The 12,524-nt window shown below is 39.9% G+C and overlaps 1 protein-coding gene across 2 annotated transcripts in view; it reads left to right on the top strand.

Annotated features, from left to right (window-relative positions):
* Nucleotides 1-12,524, top strand: part of PAXIP1 (PAX interacting protein 1) — a 67,668-nt gene that overhangs the window by 44,679 nt on the left and 10,465 nt on the right. The window contains exons 10-15 of one of the 2 annotated variants that reach the window (XM_025197787.1): nt 1,231-1,368; nt 2,355-2,476; nt 3,094-3,278; nt 3,433-3,476; nt 7,522-7,589; nt 9,525-9,627. In XM_025197787.1, coding sequence (XP_025053572.1) covers nt 1,231-1,368; nt 2,355-2,476; nt 3,094-3,278; nt 3,433-3,476; nt 7,522-7,589; nt 9,525-9,627 — 660 coding nt within the window. The remainder of the gene's footprint in view (nt 1-1,230; nt 1,369-2,354; nt 2,477-3,093; nt 3,279-3,432; nt 3,477-7,521; nt 7,590-9,524; nt 9,628-12,524) is intronic. The other variant, XR_003092811.1, reaches the window with a different exon arrangement.

The raw sequence follows: 12,524 nt of genomic DNA, 5'->3' as shown, positions 1-12,524 counted from the left end.
CCCCCCCCCCATAAATAGGGACAAAAATATTTTTGATATAAAATTAAAATACACTAAAAATCAAACATCTATAACGTATGGTTTGTTTTTATCTATAATTTGTTAAAATGATATCATCTGAAAGATTTTGGGTGGCCATTGACAGTTCACTAATACTCGTTAAGTGGCCCACCAGCTGAAACAATTACCCATCCCTGCTCTATGAGCATATTTGCTTCAGGAAAAAACCTACTGGGTAAACTGGTACTGGTAAACAACTTACTGGAGGGAGCCCTGCTATTGTTTCATTCATCTGGGTGGAGGGGGGGTTCTGTTTATGTAGATTCAGAAATGGTTTTTGAAGTAGGTTTAGCACCCCTCCAAGATCAGGAAGTAAAGAATTGTAACGTGCCCTTAAAATCAGTTTGACCTACTTCAGAATTGCAAATGGTAAGATATTTTAGCACTAGTTGTATGCCATTTTGAGACATTAATTAAAGTTTTTTGAGGAATCAACTGTTTACTTCTTAAACATATTTGGATCTAAATGTCATCTCAGCATTGATTTTCCTGCATTCATAATGTTCAGGTTTGGGATAATTATGGTTCTGTGTTGTTTGTTGACAATGTTAGTAACTTAAAAATTCCCATTTCAACATGGCCTAAGACTCTCTAAGACTAGAACCTTTGCAGAAAAATCAAGCTAGTATTGTGCCTACATGGAAAGTTGAAGGGATCTCTGTGTTTTTAGTTAAAGTTGTTTGGGACACAGAAAAAAGTGGCCTGGGTGGTATTTTTTTAAGGGGAAATTTCTAAATTGTTGGACTTTCTAATATAGTTAAAATTAGAATTGACTTTCTGAGCAAACTCATCCTGCATTCAGATAGTAACTACGGTAAGTTTGGGGGGATATACTATATTTTTTATACATAACATTTTTTTTGTTTGTTTTTCAATGCAGATTGGAGCATAACCTTACTCATGGAGTCTTAACAAGCATTTTCATAAAACGTTTTTCTATCTTTTGTCATCTATAACAAACTGTACTTCCGGCATAGTGTTCTATGGTATATCTGAAGGATATGGTGTATGAAAGAGGGCTAAATATAAAGATTTTATTGAGAGAAAGTATGAACGAGCAAAGTCTGTCTTCTTTTAATGGGTTAAGTGGGTGTCCAATAGACTGTTTTCAGAGTAAGTTCAAGAAAGTATGTAACAATTTCTAATTGTTGTTTATGCATTTGTTGGTAGGCTTTGAGAGAAAGGAAGAGATGCATAACAGCACACTGGTTGAACTCAATCTTAAAGAAGAAGAAAATGATACCACCACATCGTGCCCTCCATTTTCCAGTGGCATTCCCCCCAGGAGGAAAACCATGTTCTCAGCATGTAAGATGCAGCTAATTTGGGCAGTGAAACCTCAGAAGCTTTTAATAAGAACAATTTAGGGCAGACTTTATGTGCTTAATTAGTAGTTACCCAACAAGTCCCATTTTTGACAGCTTGCAATTTTTTCTTGCATATGAAATGTAGGAATGTAAACATACAGATGTATACTACACATACACAATAGGCTACCACTGGCGGGGCGGTTATGTAGTGTACCCACCTGTACAGTGACATAAGTCTGGCTTTGGACTTCTTTGTTTTAGCCCCAAAAGCTGAGTGGCTAAGGTAATAGGATTCTACCCCTAGTATTCTACCCCTAGTATTTGCAGCTGCCATAATTGAGAACTGGGTCCAGTTCTTCCAATTGATACCATACGTGAAAAAATAGCAATTTTAATAGTTATACAAGAACAGCAATACATTTTTGTTACAGGCAAAACATACATTGCAGTTACAGCTCAGGAATGTTCTCTAGGAATTGTATCTGCCTTAGTTCAACAGCTGTATTTGATACCTGAGATAATCATTTTTTTTCCAACAAAAGCGTTTCAGATTAATACGGATTATAATAAAATAATGAATAAAGCTTGTATGTGTTTGGGCAATTTCTCATTCAGCACTTAACACATTTTTGTGACTGGTTTTTCTCATGAAGGGCAAAGATCAAAAATTTTTTCCCAGAAAAATATATGTAGCTCCAAAGATGGCATTAAATTGATATATCAGGAAATTTAAAGCAAAAACAAAGGCAGGAGTTTGATAGTTTTAGCGCTAGCTTTGACTTCGAGTCTTTTCAAGGCTTGGGAAAGTCACTCTTCCATGCAGTCTTAGTTTGCTTACCTGCAAAGTAGGGAGGATGCTGTGAATTCATTGAGATTTGTAAGCAAATGCACTAAGTTAGAGGATAATACTTTATTTGTAACCTACAAATACTGCCTACTATTTTCATTTATAATATTTATAACTCTTATTCTTTTCTGCAATAGATAATCTCAGTAACAGGATTTGTTGATAGTGACAGAGATGACCTCAAACTAATGGCATACCTGGCAGGAGCCAAGTATACAGGCTATCTGTGTCGCAGCAACACAGTTCTCATCTGTAAAGAGTAAGTAGTTTCTCTTGCCAACATGCACATCAATAGTTTATTGGCAGTTAAGCTACAAACATATCCTTTTTTTTTACCTTACAAAGTGTTGTTTATCTGTTTCATGATAAAAATACATTTTTTTTAGTTATTTCCCTAGTGGGAAGTACTTCCCTAAAGATGCTATGGATGCCCAGTGTTTTTTAATTATATTACTATATACTACACCCTGCTAGTCTTTAAGAAAAAGAAAAAAAAAAAAAAGCCTAATCTTCTGAATGTTTAGAAAGTTACACTTTTATTGATTTTTTTTTTTTTTTTTTTTTTTCTTTATTAGACCATTCAAGCTAGTGAAAACTGAAATGGCTCAAAAGTTAAAAGTTGTATAGTACTGTGTTAATATTGACCGGGTAAATGTGTTTTACTAGAGCCAATTTAGATACACTGCTAAGGGCACCACCAGTTGTTTGTTCTTCACATGTATAACAAAAATACCTTTTACTGAAAACATTTATTTAGTTATAGCTACAGTTAAATGAATTCAGCAGGGCAGGTGATGAAGGGAACTTTGGGGTTTTAGAGCATATTGGTAGAAGCTTGTTAATATGCATGTTTCCTCTTTTCCCTCACACAATAAGGCCTAGTGGGTTAAAGTACGAGAAAGCCAAAGAGTGGAGGATACCATGTGTAAATGCACAGTGGTTGTGTGACATAATTCTAGGAAACTTTGAAGCTTTGCGGCAGATTCAGCACAGCCGATATATAGTATTCAACCTTCAAGATCCACTGTCTCCTAGTCAGCACCTAGTTCTGAATCTCCTGGGTAAGTAAGATGTCGATGCACAAAATTCCAGGTAGCCTAGAAATTAGCTCACTGGATAAAATGATGGTTGTACTTGTCTTTGCTGGACTGGGACACACCTCTCCTGTAGCAGATTACTTATACAGTCCTTTTGTGTTGTCTTCACCTCTTATAGATGCATGGAGAGTGCCATTAAAGGTATCATCAGAACTTCTAATGGTATGTTGACTTTATGAAAGTTAACTTTATTATATAAAGTTATTGTTGAGATTTTATTCTATATGCATGTGTAAGCACGTCCACAAGAACTGGATGAGCATAAATTTGTAAAGGCTATGAAACAATAAAAAGCTTCCTTTTTCTCTGATGTCTTGTTACCATGCATCAGGGTTAGGAGAAAAAGAAAAATATCCTTTGCAAAATCCAACCAACGATCATTTATTAGACAAGAGCTCCAAAAGCAACTGGGGATTTTGATTAGTTCCTTCAAACTTCTTCAAAGGCTTTGGTTTTCAGAGGGTTAGTAGATCAGACCACTTTTACGATTTCAGGTGCCCATCTTGAAGAGCCTTAATCAGTGGTCATTTTTTAATATCTATTTTAAAGCATAAAAGTCTTACTAGGAAAAATTAAAGCAATATGTTTCTTACCAGTTTCAAATATTATCATGAGTACAAAAGAGTGAAAGCTCCCAGATGAGGAGACAGAGGAGAGGAGGAAGCGAGCTGCAAGGAGGGGCCAAGCTGCTGGGGGCAGAGTAGAAAGGGGCTCTGCCCCTGGTAGAGTGAATGATGTGCTATTCATATTTTCTCTCATTATAGCATTATATTTTTTAAAGTTTTTAAATGATTAAAACAATAATGTAAGTGGGTTACTGTTACACCAGGTGAAGGATGGCCAGGTCTGGGGCCACTCAAGGATCGAGGTGCTGACCAGGGCTGGGAGGAAGGAACAGATTTTAAGGGGAAACCAGGAGATGAATACAAGAACAGGGTCTAGGAACAAGCTGAGTTGGGAAGCTGGGGGATCAGACAGAGAGCAGAGTCAGAGAGCAGGCCGGAGGGTACATGTATAGAATGTGGTCTGGGACGAGGTTGAACCCTGTTCCAGGTCAGTTTATATGGGCACCTGAAATCGTAAGTGGAGGCTCAGCTGATCCTGACTGGCCACTCTGGTGACAGAGAATGAGTGGAGGGCTTGGCCTTGATGGAGGCTTCAGGTCAGCCATGCCCAGCCTGGGTGGTCAACTGTAGGATGGCAGGGTGGGTTGAGCAACTGTGCTAGTCAGGGCAAAGCCCCAGGTTTGAGGTTGCAGCCTAATGGTTACTCTAGCCTGCTGGCTTTTGCAAGAGAATTCACTCCCTGAGGACCTCCTCAGTCCATTCTCCAAAGCAAAATTCAGTCTTAAACAAGCAAAAAAATCCTTCTGTCCTTTCCCAGACACTAGGAGGTGAGCCTCCTTGCAGCTTGGCTCCTCCTCCCCACTGCTTCCTCTTCTGGGAGCTTTTAAATCTCCCAGTGGGACATTTACTGCTTACCCTAATGCCCCATAGCTGGGCTCTCTTAGCAGGACTGACCCTTTCTCCTTATAGAGATAGGCTGCCCTGGTGCACGTAGTCAGACTGTGGCATAAACTGACACAAGCAAGGCTCTTTTGATATTGCGATACGTAACGTAAGCTATGTGAAAGTTCATCCGTAAAAGTGGAACGTGCAGCGTCAACCTTTAAGTTCCGTGTTTTTGTCACTGCACAGAGTTTCATTTTAGTTTATTATATTGCAAACTTTCAGATTATAATTTCCTTGGTCATGTGAGGTATATTTCTAATAATTATTTTCACAGTATCTCACTTGACCAATATAAATCCTTGTTTGCATCAATGAGCATACAACTCAGTTGGCTTTAGATAACATCTCATGTTGCAGGGAAAATTTTTGCCTTACCTCTTTTGTTCTGGATCATTTGTTATCTGAACCTTGTTATCGTTCGTCACCAAGCGGGAACTGTATAACTGTCATAATTAACTTGTACTTTTTTAAGCTGTCAAAATATTTTTAAAAGAATTTTTTTTAAAGCACTTAGCAGCAATAGCCAGGACTAAAGTGTTCCTAGTGTTGGCCGTAAGCCCAAAGCTATCTTCCAGTTTGGAATAGAATTGCAGACATTTAGGAATTGGGTCTTTGTGCTCTGACTTCTTCATCATCTTTTTGATAATCATTTTACCATTATTTGAATCTAAGCCTCCTTCCTTTGGCAGTCATTTCTTTTAACTTATTTTTGTACGATTAAATAGTTAAGAATACTTGTGTCCCCATTAGTTGATACTTAACAAAACTATAGGGGGAATGTTTGGCAAGACAGACAGTCAAGACATCATGCCCATATGGATGAAAGATAGCTGTTGTTTTTTTAAGGGGGCTTTATACACTAAGTTCTTGGCTGTGCTGGGACACTCAACCTTAGGTGACCCCACTAATGCTGTGAAGTCACTGAACGTAACATTAAATCCCTGTTTGGTTGCTCTTGCTCAGAGTCAAGTGGGCTTGAGAATCTGTATGGGGGTTTACTTCATACATCTTCACTTCACTGTGTTCATTGGCTTTACATCTTCTGTTCATTTGCATTAACTTTCTTCAGTCTCCTGGTGTATTCCATGGGCCTGACAAACATTTTATGGACGATTTGAAATAGGTTTGGTCAAAGAATATACAAGATACTAACAATGTAAAACTTTCCTATAAATATACCAGATAATACATATATTACAAATCTGGATCATGTGCAGTTCTTGTTTTCCTCATGAAGCAGCTCATGAAGATGTAAAGACTTCAGTTGAAACTGTTCTGTGCTTTATATTTTGCTGTTGAGAAGCACACATTTTATCAGAAATGGAAGTGCTCAGTAACTTAGAGGGCCGTTAACAACTTGATTTTTAAAAAATAGACTTCTTTGAAAAATAAGCTGTTTTCTAATAGAGCAAACTATGAATAGTAGTAGGGCTGTGCGAAGCTTCGGTCCTCGATTCGGTGGCCAAATCTCCAAATCCGAATAGAATCAAAGGACCCTTCAATCGCTCCGAAGCGAATCGGAGAGATTCGGATGTATTGACCGCTTTAAATGTTTTTTCTACATACCTCAAGGTACCGGGTGGTTTGTGACTGCTGCGATGCTGGGGTGCATGGAGTGTCCCACAGAAGCATGGTGGGGGGGTCCCCAGCGCACTCAGCAGCAGACCCAGAAGTGAACCAGAAGCACTTCTGGTCCACTTCCGGGTCTGCTGGAGAGCATGTGGGGGGCCCCCCCAACATCCCCAGCTCTGTGACTGGTGCCTCCTGGATCTGGGGGGGGCACCCGGGGTCCCCCCATGGCTGATCATTGAGCCAGGGGTGTATGGGGGCGCCCCCCCATCACGCTCCCCGGTGGACCCACTGTACAAACAACAAAGTACTTCCGGTCCATTTCCGGGTTTGCCGCCAAGCACACAGGAGCCCCCCATGCTCCTGTGGGACGCTCCATCCGCCCCAGCATCGTAGCATTCACAAGCTGCTCTGATACCTCGAGGTATGTAGAAAAAACATTTAAAGCTGTGTCTATGACTGAATTGCTGATTCTCCAAATCAGCATCGAATCTTCAGATTTGGATTCAGCCGAATCGAATCGGGGACAGTGATCCGAATCAATAAATCGAATCGCTGTCCCTGATTTGGGCCGAATCCAAACCCAAATTGAACAGGGCCCACTTTGCACACCCCTAACGAATAGCAAGTTTGTGTTCAAACTTCTTATTCAAACTTTGAATAGTAATCTCTTTAGGTATTTTCTGCTCTGCTGTTGGCATTGTGAATGCTTCTTTTATTTGCTTTTCTCTTCTAATTGACAAAACACAAACGGTGTCAAACACATTGTCAATGAACTTCAACAGAAAACATTTTGTTTCTTCTTTTCCTTTTTTGAATGAGTTTTTGTAATGGTGATTCACTTAAAGTACACTTTTCCCCAAGTTGGTTCTCTTTTAAGAAGGACAAAACATTTTTAGATTTGCCTTTAACAAAATTTGCTGGCAAGCCAATTGTTTAAGGAACTTTTGTGTAAAAGTAGTGAACGCGTGTCTCATTTTTCATCAACAGGTATAATTACTTGTTTTCATGTAGTTTAAAATATGTGGTAAGAAGTAGGCAACGGTAGGGTTGTGAAAGAGGGGACTTAGGATTCCCTGTCAAAAAGCTTATGCTAATTTCAGACATACATTGTGGTCTTATTACAGGGTGTGAGGTTACCCCTAAAACCGAAGCAAAATGAAACAAGTCTTCAGCCTTCTTCTAAAAGAGCAAGGTAAGAATAACTGGATACCAGTGACAAGAATCATTCATTTCCTTTTGCACAGACATCTGTTTCCTTCTTTACCAGAAATTTAGCAGGCTGCCCGCAGAACTGTCAACTGTCCAGTCACTTTCTTATCCACGCTTGCACATGTTGTTAGTCAAGCATTGAGGAGTTCAGAGGGAAAAGACAATACCTAATGGATGAAAGAAAGGAGAAAATGGGGAGGGGAGTGATTGTAAAAGAAATTTAAAGGTAAAGTGAGGTAGGGAGAGCTTAAGCTGAGAAAAGGGACCTTCAAAAATAGGTAGAGGGAAGAAAGTTAGAGGACTAGAGACATTGAAGCATGCAAGAGGCCCAGTTGTGGACCAGAATCCCATTGTGCTATGCTTGTACACACAGAACAAAAAGATGTTTCTGCCCCAAAGGGCTTACAATTCAAGCTAAGGGTACAGTCAAACAACAAAGTACAGCAAGTTTAAAAAAGGGACATCAATCCCTCTGTAGTACTGCCTGCCTACTGTTTGTTGTTACCTACGATAAATGAAAGTGCAGTAGGTTTTCTTTGATAAAACAGAGCTAAATTGCCCCAGTTTATCTCGTATTTATTACTGGTTTAAGCTCAGGCCCATAGGTAGTTACCTGCATATGTTCCTCTGCAGTCACTCCCTACCCATGCTTTAACTTACTGTGCGTTGTTTGTATATCTATACTCTGAGAGAGGCTGTAGGTTGCCAGTCTCTATGGGCCAGGTCCAACCCACAGAGTCATTTGATCCAGCCCATGATGTGGGGCTTCAGTGGCATTTGGCTGTGGGGGTACTTTGGTGGCGGTTGCAGCGATGGGGAAAAGCAGCGGTGGTGGGACTTTCCCTGTGCCACCATGGGGGAAAAATGACAGTGGCAGCTGGGTCCTAGCACCTGACCACCTGTCTCTGACCCAGATTGGTTCATTTCGGCCTGCAGCCTAAAAAAGGCTGCCAGCTACGGCCCTAAGATAAGAAAGAATAGATGGATTCAGACAGCCAAGAGGCTGTGGCATCGCAACAGGTATGTCAGCAGCCTAGCTTTTAAGATTTTTGAAGGTGTCATGACAGAAGAGCATTAGAAGGACTGATATGAAGGAGAGAAATTTTTGATAATTCAAATCGGAAAAAGCCAAACTGGAAAGAAGGGATTTTAAAGAGAAAATAATAGAGATCAAGAAGGGAGGGAGGAGAAGAGAATGGACAAAAACAATCAAGATAAAAATGGTATACTCATATTAAAATAGAGTAGGAGCTAAACATTATAATAATAAAGATCTTTTTCTTTATTTAAAACATACAAACAAAACCTGAACATTTCTTGAAACTGAAATTACACCATTTCATGAGAGGTTGTGTTTTACTTGGCTTACAACCAACCATTTTTTGAAATAGTCGAGTAGGTTCTTTCAAATGTTTTACTCTCAAGTTTCACTGCTAACATAAATGCTTGTAGTACTGCAGTCCTGTTGGATATTTGGTTTGAAGTGGGTGAGATTTTTTTTTTTTTCTGTCCAGGGAGTCATTCTGCCATTCATAGTGGGAAGTCTTTTAGCCTTTTATAAGGGTGAAGTGTTTGACATGTAAGTATAAGGAGGCAAAGCACTTGGAAAATTTCTGTTATCTCTTTGGAAAATTGCTGCATTTTAAGAAGCCATTCTGGAGGCAAGGTCATCTTCAGTGGGTAGGAGTCGGGACTGATGAGTGTTTATGCAGTCATCCAAATCAAACTTCTCTTGTTTCCAGGATGGAGATTATTTGCCAGAGAGAAATTCTGCAAACTATTAACTCATTGGACTACTCACAGGAGTAAAAGCTTGCAGGATGGTGTTTAATTGATTTTAAAATAAACACTTTGGGACAGTGTTCACAATGTTTGTGTGAAGTATATGATGTACATTGATATTTATGTATTTTTGTAGAATTGAAGACTTACCGCCTCCTACTAAAAAGCTCACACCAGAATTGACGCCAATGGTGCTCTTCACAGGATTTGAGCCTATGCAAGTTCAGCAGTATATCAAGGTGACTTTCATGTTTGTCTGCAATGCAGATTACATTGGAACACCTGATGGCTTCAGATAATTTTGCCTGATTTAAACAAAAATTAGGGTATAAGACTTTAGGGTATGCCATGTGTGAATGCCTGCTAGATAAAAAGAGAAAACATGGGGAAATTGGGATTAAAATAGAAAAGAACATTGTTCTGTGATGTATTTTGCTAATTATTTCCATGTAGCTTTATCCTGCTACTTCATGCTCACGTGTCATCTCCCAGCCTCCCTGATAGTCATGAGGTTAAAGTCCTGGACTTCCATGGTAGCACTCTCTGAAATGCTTCTAGTTCCATGTGCAGGGCTAGAGATATAGGCAGAGCTCTAGAGTCCAAATGTGTGGATGAGATGGGCAGGGAGGGAGGAGTTTAAGTTTATCAAGAACTGGGGAGCCTTTTGGGACAGGAGGAGCTTGTGCAGAAAAGATGGGCTCCACTTGAACCAGAATGGAACAAGACTGCTGGCACTGAAAATTAAAAATGTAGTAGAGATGTTTTTAAACTAGGGGAAAGCCAACAGGTTTAGAAGATCACATGGTTGGGTTCATGCAACCCCAAAAGAGGACATTATTCAGGTTCTAAATGGTCTTGAAGAGGATAGTAGGGGAGTAAGATGTATAATAATAGTGAGGATAAATCAAAACATCTAGAGTCCCAGTCAAAAAGCATGAGGAATAACAGGCAGCTGAACAAGGACAACATTTATAAATGCCTCTACACAACTGCCAGAAGCCTAAAAATAAGATGGGTGAACTAGAACACCTGGTAGTAAATAGTGACTTTGACATCATAGAGACCCTGGTAGAAGGTTAATAGTCAATGGGGAAATGAAACTACCATAGAAGCCCTGTGGGTAGAAATTCCATACTTGAATAAAAAGAATACAGTACTAGGGTTATATTAATGACCATCTGATCAGGAAGGAGAAGGTGATTATGAAATGCTTAGATTAGAGAGCCTGCTAAAATGGGACAAGCAATAATAATGGGAGACTTCAACAACCCTTAGATTGGGTAAGTGCTTCATCAGGGTAAGACATGATAGTAAAATTTCTGGATGTAATACATGGCTATTTTCTAAAACACCTTGTCTTGTACCCTACAAGAGGGGAAACAGTTCTAGATCTAATCCTGAGTAACACACAGGACCTGGTGAGTTACTATGTAATAGTAATCATGGCATAATCCTATTCAACACTAGTGGTAGGGAGTAAGTAAAAAAAATCCACCATGCTGATATACAGCTTTAGGAAGTTACACAACAATTACACAAAAATTAAGTAGTTAATTAGAAAGAAGTTAAAAGGAGTAGTCAGAAATATAAAAGGCCTGCAGGTAGCTTGTTTAAAAATACCATGTTAGAGGCTCAGGAAAAGTGTGTACCACAAATCAAAAAGGATACCAGGTGGTTCAGTAAAACCCCCTGCATGATTTAATAGCATCATTAAGGAGGCTATTCAAGTCAAAAAAGCATCCTCCCAAAAAATGGAAGCCACACCCAAAGGAGGAAAACAGGCAAGCTCACAGATTCTTGCAGGTGAAATATAAAAGCAAGGTAAGACAGGCTAAAAAACGATTTGCATGCCATCTAACAAAAGACACTAAAGTAAATCATAACAACTTTTTTAAACACATCAGAAGCAGGAAGCCAGTGAAACAGTCAATGGGACCATTAAGTGACTAATGTGCAAAAGGTGCGCTCAAGGATGATAAAGCTGTAGCAGAGAAGCTGAATTCATTGTTTGCATCGGTTTTTACTGCAAAAGCTACCAGGGAAATTCCCATGCCAGTTCAGTCCTTCCTAGTACACAGGTCTGAAGAGTTGGACCATATTGAAGTGACGACAGAAGAGTTCTAGAACAAATGAATTAATTAAATACAGGAAACCCTTGCTATTCACGGGTTCGGCATTCGCAGTTTCAAATATTTGCAAGTGCTGAACCCACATTGTAACACACTTAAAGGAGCTCCTCAGGAACTCCTTGGGAGCTCTGCGCTTGCCGCAGCCGGGCTTCCGCCGCCACCAGAGCAGCTATGCCTCCCCCCCCAGCTGCTGGGGGCACTGTGTTCATGACTGCAAATGGTGTTTGTGAACACAGTGCATTATTCGTGAATTTTGCCATTCATAGGGAATACGAGAACATATCCCCCATGAATGGCGAGGGTCGCCTGTACTAGTAAGTCCCCAGGACTGAATGACATTCACCTGAGAGTTCTAAAAGAAGTCATCAGTGAACATGCAAAACTCTTGGCAGTGGCACGTAACCTATGGTTACAGATGGCCTGTGTGCTGCCAGCATAATACCCATCATCAAAAAGGGCTCCAAAAGTAGGAGCCTCAGACCAGTGGGTGTCACTTCTATCCCTGGCAAGTTGATAGACTCTATAATAAAAATAAAATCAGCAGTCACATGGACAAATACGATCTGCTTTTGAAGAGTCAGCATGGTCAAATCTTGCCTTGTCAATCTGCTAGAGTTCTTTGAGAGTGTTAACAAGTGCATGGACAAGGGGTGTCCAGTCGACACAATATATTTGGACTTCCAAAAAGCTTTCAACAAAATCCTTCACCAAAGTCTTCTTTAAAAACTCCCTTGCCATGGAATTGGAGGAAAGGTTCTTTCGTGGACTGAGCACTTGTTAAAAGATAGGAAGCAAAGGTCACTTTTCCAGGTGGAGGGAAATCAGAAGTAAGGTTCTGCAGGGAACTGTGCTAGGCCCAGTTTTGTTCAATGTTTTCATCAATGATATAGACATGGAAGTGAACTTGAAATCTCCCAAGTTTGCAGATGATACCAAATTATTCCAGGTAGTCAGATCCCAAGTTGACAGAGAGGAATTGCAGAAAGATCTCACCAAGCTAAGGGAGC

Source organism: Alligator sinensis, unplaced genomic scaffold (assembly GCF_000455745.1).
Source record: "Alligator sinensis unplaced genomic scaffold, ASM45574v1 scaffold601_1, whole genome shotgun sequence".
In the NCBI taxonomy this organism is placed as follows: domain Eukaryota; kingdom Metazoa; phylum Chordata; order Crocodylia; family Alligatoridae; genus Alligator; species Alligator sinensis.
Note: the sequence above shows the minus strand (reverse complement) of the source record. Positions and strands in the feature narration are given on the sequence as shown.